The sequence below is a fragment of the Desmodus rotundus genome, chromosome 6 (assembly GCF_022682495.2).
Source record: "Desmodus rotundus isolate HL8 chromosome 6, HLdesRot8A.1, whole genome shotgun sequence".
In the NCBI taxonomy this organism is placed as follows: Eukaryota; Metazoa; Chordata; class Mammalia; order Chiroptera; family Phyllostomidae; genus Desmodus; species Desmodus rotundus.
The window spans coordinates 157,093,431-157,116,852 of record NC_071392.1 but is presented as its reverse complement, the minus strand read 5'-3'; the positions used below and the strand labels follow the sequence as shown (position 1 = coordinate 157,116,852).

Here is a 23,422-nt window from a genome sequence, read left to right as displayed (position 1 = left end):
AGGGGTCAGGTAGGGGTCATGGGGAGAGTGGTCATTGTGCCTTCTGGAATGAGGAGGTTGTCCCCTGCTGGGGCGGGAAGTGCTGCGTTCTATGAGGAGGAAGTCCGTGTGCATGGGAGAAGCGTGCTGTCCTCGGGAGGGGCATTCGGTGTGTTGGGGGCTCTGCCGGGAGATGAGGTGGGACAGTGATCGAGGACCAGAGAAGAGGCACTGCGTGAAGCATCCGAGCCTCCCCTGCCCTGGCCGCGGAGGTGGCGAGGGAAGAATCGCCGGCGAAGGAGTGACCTTTTTAGTGAGCTGGGCCCATCCTTTTTCTACGAATCATTCAGTCCACCGCATGACTGTGTGTTAGGAAACCCACAGTCTCTTTCAGGACGAGTCCTCTAGACCTCGGAGTCGCTGGTCCAAAGGGCTGAGTGCAGCCCTGTGCCTAGGGAGCTGGCAGATCCGCGAGTGACGGCACACTGGGCGTGCGCTGACACACTCGGCTCGGCACAGCTGCTTGGCCGGGCCACCGGGTCCCCAGGGGCTTCCAGGCTTGAGTACAAGCTGTGCTGAAACTAGCCCTTTCCACGGGCATCCAGGCCTGAGTCACTCCCTCATGGCGACATCCTCTTCGGGGCTTTTGGGGTTCCTGCTTGCCAGCAGACTTCAGTCGGGGACATCCAGTGTGCCAGGCTCCCTTTGAACTCCTAACATGAAGGAACCAGGACTTCTCTCCTTTTCCTCCAAAAGGCTCCTGGGTCCAGGTGCAGATTAGATCAATGGATTTTGAATTATCGGGAAGGGAAGCCTTGGTCAAAGCTCCGAAGATAAGTTTATTCTTTTTCCAGGGCCGTGGGTGTCTAGTGCCTGATGCTTGCCCATGTAAGAGCAGGCTGATTTCAAGAGCTCTTGCTGTTGACAAAGGTCCCCAGAGGTCTACCTCCCCAGGCTCCTGCTGTGCAGGATAAAGGAGAGAATAGGGCTCCGGCCTGGGAGATCACTTGCCCAGCCTGGTGGTGTAGAAAGATAACTGTAGTGTAAAGGTTGGATTAGTGATCAGATGTTGAAATAGGGTAGAGACTGGGATGAAGAGACAGAGTTACTATCTTAAAGAAACAAAATAAAAACTTGTTCCTAAGGCAGAATTGACAGGAGTTGGTGACTCAGATGCAGCTCAGATAGCGTGAAGCTCGTCTGACTCCATGCATCGTGAAGCCTCGAGTCAGCGCACAGGACGGGACAGACGGGATGTGCAGAGGACAAGAAGAGAGTGACTAACTTTGGGACTCACGGATGAATCTGTAGGACATCCTAGGGCAGCCGTCTGGCAGGCAGGCGAATGTTCTGGAGGAGTCCACACCTGGGGATTGAGGTGACCAAGGGAAGGCAGGAAGAGGGAAGTGGGTGACTGGCGGGTGACGCCCAGGGAGTGGCAGGATTTGGGAACTTGGGAAGGAAGAGCACTGCTGGACACAGGGCCTGAGATGCATGGGGCCAGGGAAGTGGGGCCGACGCAGTGGGAGAGTGGTTTCGAGGGACCCACGGAGCAGAGGGCGAGTCAAGCGTGCCAGACGCCGTCACTGACAGCCGACCCCGACAGTCACAGAAGGAGACTCTGGCTAATTTGAGTGTGTGAGGACATCGGTGGAAAGACTGGGGGAGTCGCAGAACCTTCAGCAGTCTAGAGAGCCACGCCCAGAAAACAGACCGAAGCCACAGGAAGCTGGGCAGCCACAGGCCGGCCACAGGCGGCCACAGGAGCAGTCTGGTTTCGGTTACTGTGGCTGCTACTGCTGCTGTCACCCCTGGGCCCCCGGTGTTGCTGGTGCTGGCAAAGAAATTTCTGAATTTCCCATTTCTTTGTCGCACTCTTTCGGTGAGAGCCTTGGGCCTGGAGGGCGAGCAGGCACAAGGCTCCTGTGCTTTCTGATGGCAGGGGGTCTGCGAGGAGGGACCATGGGGCTCACAGTCACTGTGCCCTTGGTGGCCTCAGCAGGGGCAGGAGAAGAGCAGCTGGGAGAAGAGTAAGTAGAGGGCGGGAAGCAGGAGCACTGGGTAGAGATTGGGTATGACCCCTGGTCACCCTCGTGTTGGGAAACCCAACCCGCTTCATTTTATGGTCGCCTGGCATTCTGTCCAACGCCTGCCCTGTTTCCTGCTGTGAACGGGTAGGTTCACCCTTTGGGGGCTTTTTTTTGCCATGTTAATTGCATGGTGATGAACATTCTTCAAAGTGTAATTTCATTCCTCCAAGTCATAGAACTTCCCTTAAGTCTGGTGGCTAATAGAGTGGAATGCACATTGGGATTCCAAGTTTTTATTTTTGACTTGTTCTGTCTGTCTGGGGTTTGCATTAGTCATTTGATGGTTTCCATAGATTAAAAGAGCAAAAAACCCTCCAGAAAAGTTCTTTTATCCCTAGTACAATGGGAATAGGTGTATTCCTATTATACTAATGGATTTAGGTGCCTGAGGCTTTGCTTTCAGGAGAAAAGGTTACTTCTGTAAGTTTCTAGGTAAAGGATGTTAATGGTAATTGATATAGTAATAACAGTAGCAACAACACTAGCGGTTACCGCTTATTGTCTACTGTGTACCAGAGGCTGCAGGAAGCACTTCGCATTTGGTATATTAGCTCGCCTGTGATTTTCCCTGCGGGCAGGAACTGCCAGCCCCATTGTGCAGATGAGGTGACTGAGCCCTCACTGGGTTAGCGAGCCTGCACGAGGCTAGTCAGTAAGGGGGAAGCTAGTTAGTAAGGGGGAAGCGGAGCTCTCCACCCACAGCTGCCTTTCCCTGGGGCCTGCTTGGCAACACTGTATTTTTAAACTAGAAGCAGAAACGTTTTATCGTTTTGGGGGCATATTTAAAATTCAGACATCTGAATCGTCCGGGCAGTCTGGCGCCCTGGCCCGCTCTCCTTGGGTAGCTGCATATTTCCTCCTTGGATTTCCCCTCCACTTTCTTTGGCTAATTCAGGTTTTACTTTCTGCTCCTCTGATTTATCCTGTTGCTGGACAGCTGTTCAACAGCTGTGCCTCTCTCTGCTCTGAGGACATGCGGGCGGTCGCTGTGTGTGTGCGCAGCGGTCCCCGAGTCCCATCTGAATGTGCCCCAGAGCCTCCGGAATGAAGGTCCTCGAGCGGGCTGCACGACACCTCAGGTTTTCCTGTCACCGCATCCTCAGCGACACACCAGTTACCGAGAAAGTGTCTAACAAATGAGGTGCTTTTTCCCCATCACAAGGATAAAGGGAAAGAAGATAAGGCAGCGTGGAAGGGGGAAGTGGATAAAAAAGGAGCGGTTTTACATTCTTACAGATCCAGTGTTCTCGAGCGCGGGGGACGCCTTCTGTGGCTCCGGCCAGTGGGAGGGGCGGCCAGAGAGAGAGAGGACAACACTGCTCCGAGGGAAACAGCCGCGTTTCCAGAAGCTAAATGTTAAAGTTGAGCGTGGTTTGGACGCAGATAAGAAGTTCTTTTGCTTTCTCTACTTGCCTTAAAACTGTTCGTTTTTTATTTTTAAGGTCATTTGGTGGTGGGGGGTGAGGAGTGGCCTCTGTGCTGCCAGCCCAGCCCTTTCAGTGAGGCCTGACCCCTGAGCCCCACTCTCCCACACACCGGGGGCACTCGGTCCTCCCTCACAAAGACTTCTTTCCAGCCCTTCCCCTCCCCCCAAATGCTCCCTGTTGCAGCTCAGGATTTTGAACAGAGGCTGGCCAGAGGGCACGTTAATTATGTTCTTCTGTCCCACGGACGGACATGGAGAAGGATGAGCAGTAAAGCCAGTCAGTGTGCTCAGACTGGAAATGTCCCTGCGAGGTAGGGGGTTCGTGGTTAACGGAAGGGAGTGGAGAATCCAGACCGTCGTTTCTTGGACGACCCTCTGTGAGCCTCTGTGTGGCAGAGTGAAACGTTGAAATAAGCTGGATATAGAACGAGTGGAAGCGTCACATGTTCACACACATGATTTACAAATAACTTTCTAAATCGGAGACTCGGCGTTGAGAGCCCGCCCACCCACCCACCTCGTCCTCAGGATCGAAGAGCAGACCCCCCCCCCGTGAAGCCCAGGGGCTCCTAGTGTGTCCTCCCCAGGGCGGCAGCGTTTAGGCCCCAGTCCCGCTCGGGTCCCGGACGGTTGCTTGTCCACATTCACGGCGCGGTTTTCTGCATGAGGAATCACAGCATTTTCGGTGAAGGTTATGAGATACTGTCGGCTTGGAGATACACAAAGAATTCAGTAGTCCGTTTGGGTGGGGAACTACAAATTTGCTAATTATGGAAAACTTAGTTGATGTAAATGCTTCCTTTTGGTTCCCTAACCGGGGCCCCACGCCGAGTTTTCCCAGCCCTGGAAAGCCTGCCAGGCCTTTGTGTCAGCACGGGTTGTGTGACAGCAGCCCCTCCTGTGGTCCCGGCCCCAGTGGGACCGCCTCCAAGCCCGTGTCTGCTGTCGCTCCCGCCACAGACCCTTCGCTGGATCCACAAATCTATTCTTAGTTCACTGCATTTTTTCTTTTTTAATCCGGAAGGGCTGTTGAATTTTATCAAACGCCCTTTTCCATCCACTGAGCCGGCCGTGTGTCTTTCATTACGAGCCTCACAGCGCCACTCGACTCTCCCCAGACGGTCTGCACGAAGCGTGCCCGCTGGCGTGCATCCGGGGCTCCCCTCTGCCGTGGACTGCAGCTGTGGGACTGCCTGGGCATCTCCGTGGCTCGGGTTTCTCCTTCGACCTGTTCCTGTCCGTTTTCTTCTTCTGCAGGGCTCCCAGCATTTCTGGGCTCTTACTGATTTCCCATTTTAGATGCCTCTCCTGTCATTTCCTGTGTTTGGAGGACAGGGCGACCACACCCCCGTGCCAGCTCTGCCCTCTCGACCCAGTCTTGGGACGTCCCAGTGCCAGCCCTCCTTGCCCACCTTCTGCCCTGTAGGAGCTGTCTGGTTCCTGGGATTTTAAAGGCGTCCTGTCGCTGGGTTCCTAGGACCACAGCCCTGGACTAGCTGAAGCCTCCCCAGTGGGGATTTTCAGTCCAGACTGCTGGCCTCACCTTCGTTCCCGGACTGCAAGATAAAAACCACATGGATTCTGCTGGGTTTGCCCCAAAATAGCACTCCCCCGCTCCCCGCCCCCACGTAACATTAAATTCCTCCGCTTTCTCCCTTTGAGATGTTTGTGAATGGGAAGTGCAGTATCAGATGTTGTGCAGCTGTGTCGAATCTGCTGCCGACGGAAGTCTGGTCCAGGCTCCCAGCAGGAGCGAGCCAGTGTGTGTGCCGCTTTGCAGGCGAGGATGCTGGGCAGGGTCTGTTGTCCCGGACCCGTGGCTGCGTGCGGGGCCTGGGGGGAACTTGCGGGGGGGGGGGGGGGGCAGGCCGTCCCACCCTTCCAGCTTCAAGCAGAAGCAGCCAGGTCCAGATACATGGCCTCTCTGCCTGGGCGGGGGTCTGCCAGGCTAGTGATGCAGGAGGTTGGCGTTCTGGGCCACCTCGTGACGGACACCTCAGATCACCTTTCCTTCATTTAGAGACAAAATTTCCTTTCTTCTTTTTTAAAAATATGTTCAGCGTAGGCTTTCTCTGCTTGTAATTTTTACAAGCTTCGTAGCAGGGGGAGGCCGGGTTGGAAAGTACTTACCACAGCTTGCCCTCTGCACCCAGAGCAGTTCCGGCGAGCGGCGCCCTGGGTCTGTGACCGCGAGCACACGCACCTTGTGTCGGACGGCACGGCGTGGATGAAGTTGCGTCGTCTTGATTTATTTGTAATTCAGACCTTACTGACATGGGGCGTTCTGTTCGGTATCTGGCAGGGCAGCCATCGGCTTAGACTTTGTTTGGGGCCCACCGCTGTGTGCTGCTGCGTGTTCTAGTTCTGTTTCCGCTGGAGACGCGGCAGGTGAAAAGGAAAATGGCACGTGATGCAGGGTGAGGACCCGAGGGTCCCGGGTGCTAGGGTTCTAAAACAGAGATGGACCCAAACCCTCGTTTTTCTTCTCTGCCTTCTGAGATACAATTCATACACCATAAAATTCGCCCACTTCCAGGGGACCCTTCAGTGCCTTGCAGTGCGTTTACAGACTTGTGGAGCCGTCGCCCGCCCAATTCCAGAACGTTTCATCACCCTGACGGCACCAGCCCAGCCGCCGCTGATCTCTCTGTCTCTGCGGATTTCCCTCTTCTGGGTGTTTAACATCAGCGAATCATCCAGTGTGTGGTCTTTGGCGTCTGGCTTCCTTCACTCAGCGTGTTGTTTAGGTTCGTCTGTGTGGTTGCAGGTTTCAGGAGTTCGGTTTTGTTGTTGTTGTTGGCAGAATACTGTCCCACCGTTCGGTCGTACCGCAGCGTGTGCATCCGTTCTCCTGTGGGCGAGCATCTGGGCGGTTTCCGCCTCTTTTGGCTATTGAAATAGCGCCTCTGTGAATATTCGTGTACAGTATTTGTTTAGATGCCTGCTTTTAAGTATAGCTGGGCCATATAATAATTCTGTGTTTAACTTCTTGAGAAACTGCTGAAGTGTTTTCCAGAGCTATTCAACCATTTTACATTCCCGCCAGCAAAATACAAAGGTTCCAATTTCTCCATGTCCTTGCCGAGTTAATATTCTTTTAAAAATAGTCTTATAGCCATCCCCGTGGGTGTGAAGTGCAGTCTCATTGTGGTTTCGATTTGCATTTCCTCCTGACGTTGAGCATCTTTTTGAGGGCTCCTTGGGTATTTGTGTATCTTTACAGAAATGTCTGTTCACATCCTTTGAATTTTTAAACCGGGTGTTTGCTGTTGAGTCATAAGAGTTCTTCATGCATCCTGGACGCTCGACTCTTAGCAGATGGAAGATTTGCAAATATTTCCTCCCGCTTTCTAGGTTGTCTTTTCACTTTTTCGGTAGTGGCCCTTGGTGCACAAACGTTTTTAATTTCGACGTCCAGTTGATTTGTTTTCCTTTGTCGCCGTTGCTTTTGGTGTTGGATCTGCATGGCCAAGTGCAGCACCGCGAAGATGGAACCCTGTGCTTTCTTCTGCGACTTGCGTGGTTTCAGCTCTTATATTCAGCTCACGGATCCATCCCGAGTTACTTTGTGTGCATGGTATGAGGGAGGGGTCCCACTGCACCCTTTTGCAGGGGGGCACCCAGTTGTCCCAGCTCCGTTTGTTGAAGGGACTATTCCTGGAAGTGTTTTCTAGCCGCGTGGTTCTGTTCGAAGGCCGTATACTCTGTCCCGCTGCTCTTTCCACCTGTTTTCGTGCCGGCGCCGCGGTGCTGGCCTTGGAGCCTCAGTGCGTTTCAGGACGTGCTTCCTGACTCCCATCTGTCTCGGTTTGAGAAGCAGCATTTAAGCGCAGACCTTGCCAATAGTTTATGTGAGGAGACGGGAGATTGTGTGATAAGGCTGAGGAATGCGGGTTCCAGGGGTCGGGCTGGGAGAGATCTGAGTGTGTTTATGTTTACACATGGATGGAAGGAAGCTGGTAGGAAGAGGACAGTTAAAGATAAAAGAGAGGGTGCAGCTTCAGGAGCAAAGTTGTGGAAGGTCAAGGGCTAGGCTTGTTTGTACTCAGATGCCAGCCTCTCCCTGCTTCAATACGGACCCGCCCACCCCTGTGGCAGGTGAGGGGACAGCCCTGTGAAAAACATCGACGACACTGGTTCAGTCGACCAAGTATGGAGGGCTTGAAAATCGCTTACAGTTTAAGCATTTGAAGTTGAGTGGAAGCCCTGATGGGTGTGGTTCAGTGGATTGGGCGTAGTCCTACGAACCAGAAGGTCGCTGGTTCAATTCCCAGTCAGGGCACATGCCTGAGTTGTGGGCTAGGTCCCTGGTTGGGGGTGGGCAAAAGGCAACCGCAAAAGGCAAAGATCAATGTTTCTCTCCCTCCCTTTCTCCCACCCTTCTCCTCTCTCTAAAAATAAATAAATAAAATCTTCAAACAAACCCTGAAGTGGATCTATGAAAGCTAGTCATTCTCTGTTAGATCTTGCTACTTACATTAAGTGTTGCATTCATGCGTACAGGCCTTTCCCTTTGGGAGTGAGTTTTGATTTTAAATAAACTGAGGAGGATCGAGGTTAAATTGTGACCTAAGAAACTTAGTTTTCATATAAGACAGGCCTTGGTCCTACAATAGAGATTTTTATTTTGGTTTTACTGATTACCAGATCGTTACAGAGTTGTTTTAAAAGGGTAGAATGGTATTTGATAAAGTGCCAGTTTGTATGGTCGAGAGGAGAAGTGACAGAGTGAGGTCCTAATTATAAGAAGAAAGTGGCCTAAAAACAGGCCAAACCACCCTAGTGCAACCTGGACCCCAAGCTGCCTGTTCGTCAAGGTTGCTGTCATTAGCGTCACCCCACTAAAAAATTTTTTAAAAAACTCTGTGTGTGCGTGTGTGTGTTCTGGAAGGACTGAACCTGAAATGGTAACTGGGATTGTCTCCTCTGTGGTGGGGTGGCAGCTGCTGTTTCTTTTCTTTGGCCTCTCACCCGCGTTTCCCGCACGAGCATGCTTTTGCTTGTTGCACAGAAGATTGCAAAGGGTGAGCACATAGGGCGGGGTTGTGAACCAACGAGCCTCCTGTGTGTGGAGCTTGAACAGACAGTCTGTGTCACACACGGGGGGTGAGGACTTTCACGGCTGCAGTCACGCACCACAGGCAAGCCGGTGCGTCAACGTGCACAGAAGCATTGTCCACAGTCTCCAGAAGGTGGCAACAACCCGGGTGTCCATCGTGGACGGCTAGATACGCGTGGGGTGGTCTCTCCACACCACAGAACATTACTCAGCCATTAAAAGGGAGGACACGCTGATACGTGCTTGAAAACATTGTGCTAAGTTGAAGAAGCCAGCTACCGAAGCCCGCATACTTCGTGATCCCGTTTATAGGAAATGTCCAGGACAGGCCAAGGACAGACAAGACAAATCGGTGGCGATAGAAATCGGAAGTGCAGTTTCTCCTGGGCGGAGGCTGGCGGAGGGTGCCGAGTGACAAAGGGAAGCAAAAGGACTCTCCCCAGGCCTCCCATGTGGCCCCGTGGAACTGACCTTGGGCTTGTGACCTCCAGAGCTGCACAAGAATAAGTATGTTTTAAGTCACCGAGTTTGTGGTAGTTTGTTAGAGCAGCCACGGGAAATACATACAGCTTTCAGTACCTGGAAGGAGGGTGCTGCTGTGACCAACACCTAAAACTGTGAGGGCGACATCCCAACTGAAACAGCAGCAAAGGCCTACTCGACGGACATGAGTTCCCAGGAGAGCGCGCCTGGAGCGCCTGCAGCCTGATGAGGCGTCACCTGCTTGTTCCCATTCGGTGTCGCATTTCCAGAATGAGGCAGCCCGGCTGGTCACTCAGGGAAGATGGTCCCGGACGGCTCTGTCTCTGAAACCTGCTCGGGTGTTTCATTAACCGTCCAACGGGCGCCGTGATAAGCTCCCCACCAGGAGGGCCAGCTGCCCGCACGTTTTCCTGGGGGTGGCTCGCAGGACCTGTGCAATCTGATGGGGTGTACCACTTCCTTCTGCCCAGTCCCCAGGGTTTTCCCCTTAGGCGATGTCAATTTTTGTTTTTTTAACTTTAAATGTTGGCTAATTCCTAGCGAGTTACAAAGCTAGTTGGGAGAGCTCTCACCTGCCCATCACCCACTGTCTCTTAGTGGTCACGTCTCATGGACCGTCTACTGTCAAATCAGGACCCGTGATACACTGTCGAATCAGGCTGTTGACATTGGTGCACTGTGTGTGTGTGGGGGGGGGGGGGTAGGGCTGTGTCGTCTTATCAACAACCCCTGCAGTCTTACGGAACTGTTCTGTTGCCGCAGGCACCTCCGTCTTTCTCCTGCTGCCCCTTGGAGTCGCACCTGCTGGTCACGCCCCAGCCTTCCTTAACCCCAGGCAACAGCCAGTCTGCTTCCCACTCTGTGCTGCTGTCATTTTGAAATGTTGTATCAATGAAGCCTACAGTGCGCGACCTTCAGAGACTGCCCCCCTCCCCCACTCAGCACAGTGCCCGTCACTGCCCATACAAGCTGTTGCACCTGCCACCGTTTCCCATCTCTGTGGCTGACAGTCCACGGCACGGGCGCGCACCGTTCATTAGCCCCTCACCTACTGTAGGACACTCGGGTTGTTGCCACCTTTCGGCGACTGTCAACAGTGGTGCTGCGTACATTCTCGCACCAGCTTCTGTGTGGCTCCCATTCTCTTGGGCGGGGCGCACGGACAGGCCCCATGCTCCGCTCGTTGAGGAGCTGCCAGTTTGCCAGCGTGGCTGCACTTTATTGCCTTTTAAAAATGAATTCTCTTCTATATTCTCCTTCGGGTTGAAAGCTGTTTTTCAAAGTTTTAAAGGTGAATGCTTAGCTTGTCCTTTTCAACTTAGTAGTTGTGTTATAGAGCAAGGTGGGGGGTGGTTCACGCTAACTCTTTCTTTCTCTGGAGGTTCCTCCTCCCCACGCCCACCTGCTAGGTTCGAAATGCCCGCCGCCAGAGGAAAGACGTCTCTCAATGCCAGAGACTGGTGAAAAGTTGTTTATTTAAAAGTTAGACAGACTTAGAGTACTGACTTAATGTCTTCAATAAGATACTAAAGTCCTCTAGAATACCCACAGATGCACAGTCCTTCCCTCTCCCTGTGCCCAGTCCAGGGTACCGTGTCTCAGGAAAGGAAGTAGAAGTCCGTGATTCAGTCTCCTGGCACCATCAGCTGTGTGGCTGCTGCAATCTCCAGTTAATCCAAAGCCATGTGGCACCTTCTCATGGCCCACCAGCAAGAGTCCTCTCTCCCCTTTTCTTCCTGGCAAAGTCTCTCCTGCTGCCTAAGCCACATGGCAAAAAGAAGCACTCCAAAACCACATGGTCCTCTCTACTCTCCTTCAGAACCTCGTGGTTCTCTCCCTTTCCCCTCAGAACCGTGTAGTCTTCTCTCTCTATGGCTGCCGGGCCTAGGTCTTAATCCCAGTGCCCATCTTCCTTTGCAGCCCCATTTCTGACTCCTCCTACAGCCAGTTACACCTGCCAGCATCCCCGTATTCTTCCAGCTTTACTGGGCTGCCATAGTAAGTCTGGGCAGGTGTGGCCCCATGGCATGGAGCCAATCATCTCCAAGCTCTCATGCAGGCCCTGTAACCAGGGGGAGTTGCTTCCCAGTCCCATCTTGGGTGGAATTGGCTTCTATCCCCCTGGCTCAAAGCATGGCCACAGCTATTTAACGTATCTATGAAACCAGTTAAAGGTTATAGATATGTTAAATGACTGTGCCAGGGGTTAGCTGCAAAGTTGTTGCTACCCAAAACAGCCCTGAATGGCCCTGTTCCATGTGTCCCATCCCCCCTGGCTCAGGCCTGTGGGGGCGAGGACATCCTACATACATTTTTCTAATATTTCCTGGACACCTTGAACTCTGGACCCCATTACAAACCCCTTCTTGGGGCCCTCCTCTGGGCTGCACCCTGCTTCAGTTGTGTAAAAGAGGCATTTTGAGTTGCGCCTTCCTGCTCACTGCTTTGGCTGTGGCTTGTAAGTGTCGAAGTGCAGTGTTTCCGTCGTCACTCTTCTCGGCATTTCCTGGTTCGCTGTGCGTCCCCTTGGACCCGTGCACCGCTTAGCACTGTGTCCCTGCACTTCCAAACAAGTGGGGTTTCCTCACGTAATCTGCCCTCTGCTCAGAGACCCATCATTTCAGTAAGAGCTCCGCTCCAGGCGCACCGAGCGTGTGGAGCAGGAGGGGAGGGTGCCGCACGGATAGTCGGGGTGCTTGCCGGGCCCGGAGAGCCAGAGGCGTGGGCCTGGCCTGGTCTCCAGAGTTGAGTCACTAAAGGAAGTCTTCCTGGGCGACCCCTGGAGTCACTGGGTTCCACACGTGTCCCCAGCCGGGGTGGGGTCCGCAGGTCTGAATCAGGAACCCCTGCTGCCACAACGCTCTCACTTCCCAGAGGCTGGAGAAGGAGCTTTGAATGCTCTCCCAGAAAGTCCTCAGCGACCACGCCCTCCCTGGGCAGCCAAGAAGCAGCCTTTACGCAAAGGCCGGGAGAGGACCCCTGCGTCACTCCGGCTGGGCTGTGCAGTTCGTCGTGTGGGCAGAGCCTGCTTCGTCTTCAGAAGCCCGACTGTGGAAGAGCTTCCCAGAGACAGCACGGGTGGCTCTGGAGAGTTGTATGCTACGCGCAATATGCCAGACAGACAAACGCTTTATGATCTCCCTTATATGTGAAATGTGACAGACTGAAGGAACAAGCGAAACAGAGACAGAAGCGCAGAAACACAGAACAGACAGACACCTGTCCGAGAGGAGGGGTCGGCGGGCTGGGTTAAAAAACGGTGGAGGGATTCAGAAAACAGTTATTCATGTGCAGAAACACAGACAACAGTGTGGTGATCGCCAGAGGGAGAAGAGGGGTGGGGGGACGTGGTGGTGGGCAAAGGGGGGATGGGGACAGAAGGAGACTTTGCTTTGGGCGACGGGCAGATGATGTTTTGTTGAGTGGTACCTCTGGAGCCTGTATTGTTTTGCAAACCAACGTCAGGCCAATAAACTAACTAACCAAATAAAATCGCCTCTGCTTTATGTACAGCAAGGCTCCTGCAAAGCTGAGCCCTGAGCAAAGCAGTTGGGTGGTATCCGCCACCGTGGCCCCTGAGGTTTGTGAAGACTGCTCCCCTGGGCCAGGCTGCCCTGGGGAAGAGCGCGTGCGGCGTGGCTGCGGAGTGCGCCCATCTGACCGGGTCTGGCTCCATCAGCGACCGACCGACCAGATGCCACGTTCTTTTACGTTCTACTTGCAAGAAAAAGGCTGCCCCCAAAACCAGACCTAATGTCTTCTCACTTAGAATTTTTATTTATATTGATTGAAAGAGTCCTTTAAATGCATTTCAACATTGATTATTACATAAGCTTTACTATTGTACGTACATTTAAAAAGCAAAAGATGAGCAACATTAATTGGTCGGGGTGGCCCTTCACAGTCAGAGCCCCAGTCTTTGGGGTTCCCATTCTACGAAGTTGGTATTGGTATTTTTCTGCACGTTTTTGTCCTTTGTGCCACCAAAAGCATGGGCGACGTCGCAGTGTGTCTTAGAAGAAAGCTTCTTTATTGTTCCTGGGTTTTTTCAGATTCTTCAGGTTCCTAAGCTGAGAGGTTCTGGGTTGTACCAGGGGGCGTCAATGGAGGTCTGAAGCCGCACCCACCCAGCCCCTCTTGCTTCAGCAGGTGGTTGGTTCTAGATTGTGGTTGTGACAAACAGCCAGGAGCAGCGGTTCCGTTGCGCCTGGGGCGACGATCGGCGTATTCGCAGAGGCGCAGACAGCAGTCTGTATGTGTCACAGTTGGTTTCAGACATGTTGTAAATGTGCATCTGTAAACTGATGAAGCATATTGTGTGTTAGTTCAAGCCTGTTGATTGTATTAGTCAAACCTGTATCTTTTTTTTTACACGCACCTCTGCCGATTTTTGCTTTATATATTTCAAGGCCATTTTGTTAGCTACATAAGTTCAGACTTGTTAATTGTGTGGTTAATGGAATAGTATATCGTGATCTGATGACTCCCTTAATCTGTGGTGCCTGTATTAATGTAACGGGACCAGCTTTCTTTTAGTAAGGTTGTCTGGTATTTCACTGGCTACCCTTTTACCTTCAGCTGTTACATATTCTTATATTGCAAAGGTGTTTTTTGCAATTTCTTTTGTTGTTTGTTTCTTTCTTTATGTCCAGGTTTTAAACCTTGGTACTTTTTCCATCTATGTTCATTGTAAATGTATCAGTTACTGATGACCGCGTAACAAAGTATTACAAAGTGATTGGCTTATTAAAACAACCCGAGGTTGCTTTAATTCGGGTCCTCACACGTGGCTACAGTCGGTCAGTGGGCCGGGGCGGCTGCGCACCTCCCAGGACCGCCCTCACCCGTCTGGGGCCTGAGCCCGGGGGCTGCAGCAGCTGGGGTGTGTGGGACTCTCTCTGCGCGTGGTTTCTTTCACAGCGGGTTTTATTGTCAAGGTCGCTGGCCTGGGCTTCTCCGAGAGCACAGTGGTTCATAGTCCTGGGACAGCAGAGGTCCTGGGCCTTGCACGATGCCACTTGGGCCGTGTTCTCCTGGTCAAAGGAAGTCCCCAAGCCAGTCTGGATTTAACGGTGGAAAAAGACTTCCCCCATCATTAAGCAGCGAATGACTGTAATCAAAGAGAAGAGAATATAGGAACGATAAATACTGCCGAGGTTAATCACTAGTAAGAGGCTATTGGGAACAACTGTGTCAGTAAAAACAATTCAGCCAATACCCACACATCACTGCGCTGAACCCCCCTCCCCCCGGCTGTCTTTCCGGAATGTAGCTCCGCCTGCCCCAGCCCTTTCCGAAGGAGCCGCTGTCGAGAATTTGGTTTTCGTCCTTCACGCCCGCTGTGATGGGTGCACGTTCCAGCACCTTCACGGAGCGCAGTGCCCAGTGTTGGCACCCGCGCAATGGGCCGCCTGCGGCCGCCTCTGATGAGCTGTTTGATTTGAGAGGCTCGTCTCTATTGAGAGATTGAGCTCAGCCTTTTTTCCTAATTGTGTGGAATTCTGTTTTATAAATACCGTCATTTGTTCATGTCTCACTGGTGGGGCTGTTTTTCTGCCCCAAACGGTGCTGCTGTGCCAGGGTTCCTAAGGGTTAAATGCCCATGTGCCGTGTCGCCGGCACGGTCCAGGGCCCGTCTTCCCCCGACCACACGTTGCCGAGTTGTTCTCTGGGGCGGTAGTTCGGTTGCTCAATTTGATTTATTTTTCTTTCAGTGCCTGAAGACCTGTCCTTAGAAGAGAGGGAAGAACTTCTAGACATTCGTCGAAGGAAAAAGGAACTTATTGATGACATCGAGGTAAAAAAAAAAAAAAAAAAGGTCCTTTAGTTTTTGCTTTTGGGTCAAAGAGTAAATTAAGTAGCTTCTTGGCCGTGGAAAAAAAATCGGTATCTAGTGCACGTCTGTCTGCGCTGCCCGAAGAGACGGAGCGAGAGAGCCGTCGGGTTGGTGAAGTAGGGACCAGGCTCGCCAGGCAGTGTGGGCCCTGGGTGGCCTTCACGACGCCACAGACCAGCAGTCAGCTGTAGGTGACACATGACGCCAGAGTCACCACAGTCATTTTTAGACAACAGTAATCTGCAGATGTATTGTTCCTTGAAATTGTTTGGGGAGACCTGGTTTTGTGTAGCAGTGTCCCCAACACTTAGCATGTTGCCCCCCGTTTCAGGCCTCAGGCTTCTTTGGAGTCGGTGACTGCACCCCTGAGGGGTTCCAGCTGCACACCAGGCGCCTGCCGCCCGGGCGAGCAGCCCGCTGACACAGCGCAGGCAGAGGGGCATTGGGCTTCCCGCTCTGTGAGCTCAGAGGGCTGGGCGGGGGTCCCGCAGGAGACGCAAGGCCGGAACGCCCTTCTCGGGGTCGGAGGGTCTGCAGTTGTTGCCAGAATTGTTCAGAAGACCCTCACTCTCTGCTTCCCGTCGGGCCTCCTCGGGAAATCAGACATGTGGCTCTTCTTTGAGAAGCTTCCGTCGCTGTCGTGCCAAAGTAAATGTGGCCTCACGGGCCACTGGCTGCGAGACCAAGCCTTGTCCAGACAATAACTCCTTTCTAGGAGCCCACGGTTTAAGTCTGAGGTTTCTTGGCACGCAAAATAAAAGGGTTTCTAATAAAAATTTCTTTGTGTTTGAATGATAATTCCTAGAATATTTTCTTCTAAGATTACCCTTCGTTCTTGGAAAAATCAGATTCCCGGACTAGGTGCTTTGGTTGAAGAATCAGAATGTACAGGGTCTGGAACAAATGACGCCCCTCTTTATTACAAAATCTTTTCTTACAAAATCATAAGCATGCCATTCTGTAACACGACAGTGTCACACTCAAGCACACCCTGTGACGTTTTAGGTGAAATGTTCAAATTCAAGCTATAAATTATCACACCCACACAATGACCCTACCAACCACCCTCGGCAGGTGTCCCTTCTGCCGGGCACTGGTTTCAAGGTTAACGGTGTGTTTGGACATTAGTCATAATTGTGCTGTGGAGTCTTAGGAAGCTCTGCCTTCCTCGTGTTTGAGTGGAGGCCTAGGGACGTTAAGAGGGGTGACAGAGGTCTCGGCCAGTGCATGGTAGAGCCACGTGGAGGGGCAGGGAAGTCTGTTCCTTCTGGAGCTCCTGGTGCATGTGAGGGCCACAGGCATGCTCTCTGGTCACCTGGGCTCTGTCCACAGTGCTTCATCTCCTGCAAAGGGGCGGAAGTCATCCCGAGACTGGTGGGTGGGGGCCTGTTCTAACAGCCTGGAAGCCTCACCTCCTGCCCTGGTCTCCTAGGAGTGCAGGAGGCCGTGAAGGGGGAGGCAGGTGTGCTGCCCTTTTGCAGCCCCCACGAGGTTGCTGAGCACTCACCAGCTTTATCACTGGCCCCCCGAGACATCCCCCTGGGGTCCCTTCCTGATTTCACACACACATACTCAAGGACCCGCCTCATGGATGCCTCTGATCTCCTAGTGATGGGACAAGCCATAACGTTTCTTTGTCCCGCGCCAGGGCGGTGCTCACGAGGAGACTACCTCTGAACCCACGGGTATTGGTTTGTCCAGACCTGTGGCGTCCAGGCGAGACTCTGGGGAGCAGCCCCGACGGTTTCTCTGCGTCAGGAGGAGGAAGGGAAAGCCCCCCGCCCCCCGACCCACCTCAGCATCCCTTCTCCTCTTTCGACAGAGACTGAAATATGAAATCGCCGAAGTGATGACCGAGATCGACAATCTGACTTCTGTGGAGGAGAGGTAAATCTGGCTACGGTGGGGGTGGGGGCGAGGGCGTGGGGGTCCCTCTCCCAGCTTCCTGTAGTTCATCTGGGTTCAGGGAGCAACACGGCCCCTCAAAACTGACCTCGCAGGTGACTCTGCACAGCAAGGAGCTGTCCGTGTCTTAAGTCGCCGCCCCTCACCATTAGCTTTCCCCAGAGAAGGTACCAGATGCAGGAAGGGGTCGTGTCACCTGACCAGGGCTGTGGCCTCCGTGGTGGGGGGCCCTTGGGAGCGTGTGCTCTTCTTCGGGACTGGCTGTGGGGCCGGCGGCCGAGGGCCGTATGCCGCGCCCGGTAACAGTGTGCTCGTTATTTCCACGCACAGCAAAACCTCCCAGAGGAACAAGCACATCGCCATGGGGAGGAAGAAGTTCAACATGGACCCCAAGAAGGTAAGGGGGCACGGCACGTTCGGTGTCTGGCCTGCGAGATGCCGATTGCCTGATTTTTAGCGGCCTTCTCCCTTTTGGATAAAGGTGGTCATGCTGCTTCTTAAAAACGCAGAGTTGCTTTTAAATTTTTATCAAGCAAAGGGACCGCTAGTGAGTGGGGTGAAGTGAACGCGTCCGTTGGCTGGTCCCTGGACCAGAAGGCCTTTCTTCCCGCATGAGGCTCTGAGTTGAGGACAGGTGTTCCGGGAGCCGGCCCCTCGCTGAAGCCAGTCCCCACGGCCGGGGTTTGCTGGGGGGGGGGGGGGGGTGTCCCAGGGGCAGAGGCGGGTCTGGCGGCAGAGTGCACCGACTCTGTGGTGGAAGCGGTAACAGGATGCCGTGTGAGGGACCAGGGGTCTGTCCAAACTTAAGCCAGTATCTTGGTCTTTCCCCAAATTGCGTTTTCTAGAAAAACACCCCAAAATAATGAAACCTGTAATATGTAGTTGCTGCTTTTTGAGCTGGAGTGAAAGGACCGAGCGGGACCTGGAAAGCCTTTGGGAGCACGGAGCTTTGTTGTGAGAAAAGGGGGGTCCTCCCGGCGACGCTGGACGGCGGGCTGGCCAACCACAGACCTCGCTGGTCTCTAGTTGGCGTTCACTTTTAACACCTTGCCTCGGTTTTCTTTTTTTCTTTTCTTTCTTCGTTTTTCGGCCTCGAGCCTCTGTACTGGCTAATTGGGATCTGTTCGCTCAGTGCGTGTGTTGGTGGCAGGGATTGCCCTGCGCATGGCCTGACCTGTAAACCTGTGCTGACGGTTGCGGGCGTAGCTGAGGCTGTTGTTTAAGAGTCACGAGCCGCCCTTCCCCGTCTGCGGTTTGCAGCCCTGATTTTCCTCCAGGGGCAGCGTGTCTGCAGGCGGAGGAGGGCCTGGGACCCCCTGGGTGCTCTGGCCACTGCCACGGTTTCCTGCTGCTCCCTCGTTCTCTGCTCACGGGGCAGAGCTCAGCCCCGTGTGGCCAGTGGGAGTGCTTGGGAATCCGATATTTGGGGTTAGCAACAGGTTTTTGTTTTTCTTTAGAAGTGGAGTTCAGAGTTGAATTCTCAGCAGGTTTCATTCATAGGCCCTGGAAGCATCGCAGAAGAGAGGTTGTTTAACAATAGGCGGTTTTAGAACCTTGGCCTCACGTCTTCCAGGGCAGCGCAGACAGCACCTCTGGCCCAGGAGACACACAAACGCACTCGCTGCCGCGGAGCTGACGCTCCGCCAGGGCCTCTCTGTCTCTGTCGGGCTTGCCCACCGTCCTACGTCACAGGCGGCGTGTGCCGGGGCTGCATCCTCAGGGTGAGCGATTGGGGAGACCTGCCCCGAGCAAGGAAGCGCGTGCATTAAAGCACCGCCGTCCTCACAGCCCCCGTTTCACAGCTGGGGAAATGAGGCACAGAGCCGCCGAGGAAGTCACCAGTGTCCTGCGCCCGGAGCCACGGCCCCCTGGGCTCCTGCAGACTCGGGGGCGGGCCTGCGGGTGGCCGAGACAGTGTGGACGTCCTGAGCACCGGTCTGCCCGATGTGTCCGCCCGGCAGGTCTCCGGGAGGGCTGTTCCGTCTGGGGTGCCATGGCTGCAGCAGAGAGCTCTGCAGGCTCTGGTTGCAGGCTCTTCACCTCAGAGGTTTCCTGCGAACATCAATTGTTTGTTTCATCAGACAGCTTATTCGTCGTCACGCTGTCGGTAAAAGCGGAGGGCATGTTGAGTCTGCAGGTTTGCTTTTGCCGGGAAATGATTGAAATTCTCCACTTACCTAGACTTGTGGTGGTAGCTCTTGTATCAGTCACCTGGGGCTGCCGTGTGGGAATACAGGGACAAGTTACTTTGCTCTGAGGCTGGAAGGCGAAGACGAGGGTGCCCGCAGGGCCGGGTCCTGGCAGGGACCCTCTCACTGGCTTGCAGACGACTCTGTTCCCGCTGTGTCCTCACAGGGCAGAGCACGCTCTCTGGTGCCTTCTCTTACAGGGGCCCTAGTCCCATTGGACCAGGGCCGCACCCTCACGCCCTCACCTAACTCAGATCACCTCCTCACGGCGTCACCACGGGGGTCAGAGCTGCCACACCGACCTTTGAGGGGACACAGACCTTTAGTCCAGAACAGTGGCTGATGTCACGTCCTTGAGACACAGTTCAAAATTATTTCCACTCCCTCCCCGGCCCCACACCATCCCATCCCATGCATCTAGTAAACCACGTGACAGTGTGAACCACGGGGCTATTGTCCCGGTAAATACATTGTTTCAGGCCAGCAGGAATTATTCAGGTCACAGAGCGATAACATTTTGAGCAAGGAGCTTCAGTCGGCGTGTTCAGGTGCATTCGATACCCAGAAGCGGCACTGGGTTTATATGGGAATGAGGGGGAAGATTGACTAGATCAGGGAGCTGAGAGCCCTGCAGAGCCGCCTCTTTGTATTCCCAGTTTCCTAGATGTGCCTTTGAAAACACACGGACCTGTAACATGCAGAGGCCAGCACGCCCAGAGGCGCGGGCGTGGGTGTGTGGTTGGCGGAGGGCCGTCTGGACTGTTCCCCCTGTGCCGAGCTGAGTGAGCAGTAGTGTGTACCCCCAGGTGGCCAAAGTACGGGGGCACCTAGCCCGTGAAAACAGGTCACGCCCTCTGGGCTGCATCCATGAGGAGGTGAAGGGGGGGCAGAAACACCCACTGCAGAGAGCAGCTACTGAGCGCCCCCCTGGCTGCGTCATCTGCCCCTCTGCCACACCCCTGGAGCACGAGGGCGGCCACCAACAGGAATGGGCGAGTGGACGAGGCCCGAAACTCGCTGACAGGACTGAGACGGGAGGCGCCAGGCCGAGCAGAAGCAATGGAAGGAAACATTACAAGCAGGAGGTTTTAATATTTTATAAATATCACCAAAGCCAAGTTATAGGACGTTCCTTATCCATGACACCAAAACAAGGAGCTGTGACAAAGGTCCTGGAAGATGGAGCAGATGTGGCCCCTTTCTTTCCTTCAAGCTGCTCACTTGGCCTCTGGCTCGTGGCCCCGTTTTTTCTTCCAGTCCCGGGCTGGCGTCACCCACTGGCTTTGTTTTCTGCGACCTCAGACTCTCGCAGAGAGAACTGGAGCTTCGCTGGGGGCCCCTCCGCCGTCCGAATAACCTTTAAGCACAGGAGACATTACCTTGTTCGAGCCCGTTTCCTTTTCTCAAATCCTCGGAGGTGGTTTCGTAACACTCTCCAAAAGCTCCCTGGTGGTTTGCAGGCCTAGAATTTTGGAGCAGGTCACGAGTGTCCAGAGAAACTCGGGAAAGCCTCATCCCGCAGCCCGTTCGATTCGGGGGCGCATAGGCTGATGGCATGGCCGGGGCCTTGTGACCGCAGAGATTTCCTGGTGACTCCACGGACAGCGGCAGGACCCTCTCCAGGCCACCGCCGCGCCGAGGGTGCAGGACAGGCCGCCTTTCTGGCGGCGCCTCCGAGGGAATGAATTCTCCACTGCAGATCGGTGTTGCTTTGAGACTTTACAGGGACGGAAGTAAAATACACCGAGTCCTGTCCCCGCGTGTCTCGGCTGTCAGGTTCACCCACGTCGCCGAGTGTTTATTCCATCTTTTGCGGTGTGGTCTCCGTGGTGAGGCTCTCCCAGAATGTACTCATTCGCCTGTCCTCTCATTCACTGAGTGGCTGTCGGCTTGTGTCCGGTTGTAGAAATTCTAAATAAGGATGCTGTGGGCATCCGTGTATTTAGAAAAACAGTAGAAGGGCCCCTCAGGTGGGTCATGGGGTGGGAGGGAGTGTTGGTCTCTCAGGCACTCGCTCAGTTGCAGCTGGAAGTTTCTCTGAATTTGCAGAAATGCCTCCAGGCAGACGTAGGGCAGCATCTTGCCCCACGCCACCCCGACCCTCACAAGCTCTGAAGCCAGCTCCATGGCTGTGTCAGAGGTGAATGAATGTTCACTGTGACCAGGACTCCTCAGGAGACTGGCCCAGCCTCCTGTGCCAGGACAGCCCCAGGCAGCCTTTCATTTGGGGGGTGGGGGCTCTGCTGGGCCCCGGGGGTCCTTCCTGGGGCTGGGCTTTGACTGTGTGTGGCTCGGGCACAGCGGTCAGTTGACACGTTCAGCTGCAGGCAACAGTAACTGGCGGAGGGGGGAGCTCCCCCGAATGCTGTTAGCTTCTCACACAGCGGAGGTGGCTGCACGGGACCCAGTGGCTCCCAGGTGGTCCTGTGCCTGCCCCAGCCTGTCCTTCCTACAGTAGCCTAGGTCGTCACTCCTGCGTTCGAGGCAGAAAGGTGCGGTGCCTGCTCACAGGTCCCCTGTATCAGGAAGCCAACGGCTTTCTTGGTCCTCCCTGCAGACTGCTCGTCAGTCTGTGTGAGCAGAGCTCTGTCACAGGAAGCTGGGAAGGTGACTTGGGAGTGAAGGGCGACGAGAGAAGTGGGCTGGGAGCAGGGCCTGGGCTGGCCCACCACGGATGCCGTGTCCCCTCAGATGCAAAACGCGCCGTCCCCTGAGCTTGGGAAATCGGGCATTTCTGTGATTTCGTAATGTCTAATTGCCACTTGAAATGGCTTGTTTGTCTCTGCACCTGTCCAATGGCCGTGGGGGATGCGTGTGCCTCCCTTCGCTGGGCCAGCGCGCCGTGGGGCCCTAGTGGGGTCTTGGCCGTGCCCCAGCCAGCGCGCCCGCTTCTGCCCCTGGAACGCGAGCCCCTGTGACTGTCCTAAGCGGGCTCTCTTGCTTTCGTTCTGCCCCAGGGCATTCAGTTTCTCATCGAGAATGACCTGCTGCAGAGCTCCCCGGAAGACGTCGCCCAGTTCCTGTACAAAGGAGAGGGCCTCAACAAGACCGTCATTGGGGACTACCTGGGGGAGAGGTGAGCTGGGCAGAACGTGCCACCAACCTGGGCCACCCCCCTTCAGGGCCTGTCACCCTCGGAACTTCAAAATCCCTGTCCCGTGGGACCCTAGGACATGTTTATTGATCCTAGAGAAGGAGGAAGTGGGAGGAGGGGAGAACTAATATCAATATGAGAGGGAAACATGGAGGTTCCCTCCCACACGCTCCCTGACTGGGATTCGAGCCTGCAGCCTTGTGGTGCATTGGACAACGCTTTAGTGTCCTGAGCCGCCCGGCCAGGGCGTTCCCGGTGGGTTTGATGCTGGAGAGAGAACGGGCTGCAAGCCCCTGGGGGCCAGGGAACGGTCTTCTGGGCCTGGATGGGTTTGGGATCAGGTGACGGTCTCCTGATCCTCACTCCCACCAGTTGTGACGTCACGTCAGTCCCCTGTGGGGTCCCCTGGCACTAAGGCTAAAACCACATGTACAGGGAGAACCTGGCCCTTCAGTCATGGCTGACACCACAAAAACGGGCTTGAGGAAACGGGTGTCTTAAAAGGCTTGGAGTCATCTGCAGTGGGCTGGAAGGCAGCTTCCTCTCTTTCCAGGGACGAATTTAACATTAAAGTTCTTCAGGCTTTTGTCGAACTGCACGAGTTTGCCGATCTCAACCTGGTCCAGGCCTTAAGGTGAGTGTCTTGCCAGGTGTGGTCATGGAGAAGAAGGCAGTGGGGGTCTGGTGCCCGAGCGGAAGTGGCTAGAGACCCACGACTCATGAAGGGCCGCCCGGGTCCCTGCAGACGCCGGCGCCCCTCCCTCCGCGAGGCCTCTCCGGGCCGCTGGCTGTGGGTGCCGTTCCCAGGTCCTTTGCTGTCTTTCATTTTCAGTGAGACTTGGCAGCTGAGTGCGGGCTTTCCTCCCACGCCTGGGGTGTGGCCGCCTCTGTCCGTGTCGCGCCCCGTGCTCGGCAGCTCGTCTGGCCCAAGCAGTCGCTGCCAGCTCTGGATGCTGCGGCCAGATTCCGGGGCTCAGTGTCAGTTTTTGCAAACTCGCCCTCACAGAGAGGGGCTGGCCGGGCGAGTCTGAGGGTGGGTCACGGCAGCCAAGGTTCCATTTCTCTTGGTTGCTCAGTCTCTGGCCCGAGCCACAGGCCTTGACTCACTCCTGCGGGTGTCAGTGACTGCGGGTGGCTGAGGGCAGGGAGCTGCCTGTCATCCCTGTGTCAGCTGCCATGTGCCCTGGCTGAGTGGAAGGAGCTCCGTGGGGGTCGGAGGGTCTCTAGCCAGCTGTGGCTTGCAGTGCAGGCCGCTTCGCCTCACCTGCACCGAAGGCACACCTGCCGTGTGCACCCAGCGCGTCCTGCCTGCCCCGGGGGTGAGGCTGGGACCCTGGAAACTGACGGCCACTCCCTGGTGT

At 54.6% G+C, this 23,422-nt stretch overlaps 2 protein-coding genes across 6 annotated transcripts in view; both read left to right on the top strand.

Moving 5' to 3' along the window:
* Positions 1–16,757, top strand: part of SMIM10L3 (small integral membrane protein 10 like 3) — an 83,743-nt gene extending 66,986 nt beyond the window's left edge. The window contains exons 2-3 of the mRNA XM_053927320.2: positions 14,752–14,834; positions 16,696–16,757. Of these exons, the coding sequence (XP_053783295.1) occupies positions 14,752–14,772 (21 nt within the window). The 3' untranslated portion in view covers positions 14,773–14,834; positions 16,696–16,757. The remainder of the gene's footprint in view (positions 1–14,751; positions 14,835–16,695) is intronic.
* CYTH3 (cytohesin 3) overlaps positions 1–23,422 on the top strand; it is a 53,949-nt gene that overhangs the window by 19,582 nt on the left and 10,945 nt on the right. For all 5 annotated transcript variants that reach the window (XM_045184931.2, XM_024576785.4, XM_053927319.1 and 2 more), the window contains exons 2-6: positions 14,752–14,834; positions 16,696–16,760; positions 17,109–17,175; positions 21,925–22,043; positions 22,615–22,695. In XM_045184931.2, the coding sequence (XP_045040866.2) occupies positions 14,752–14,834; positions 16,696–16,760; positions 17,109–17,175; positions 21,925–22,043; positions 22,615–22,695 (415 nt within the window). The remainder of the gene's footprint in view (positions 1–14,751; positions 14,835–16,695; positions 16,761–17,108; positions 17,176–21,924; positions 22,044–22,614; positions 22,696–23,422) is intronic.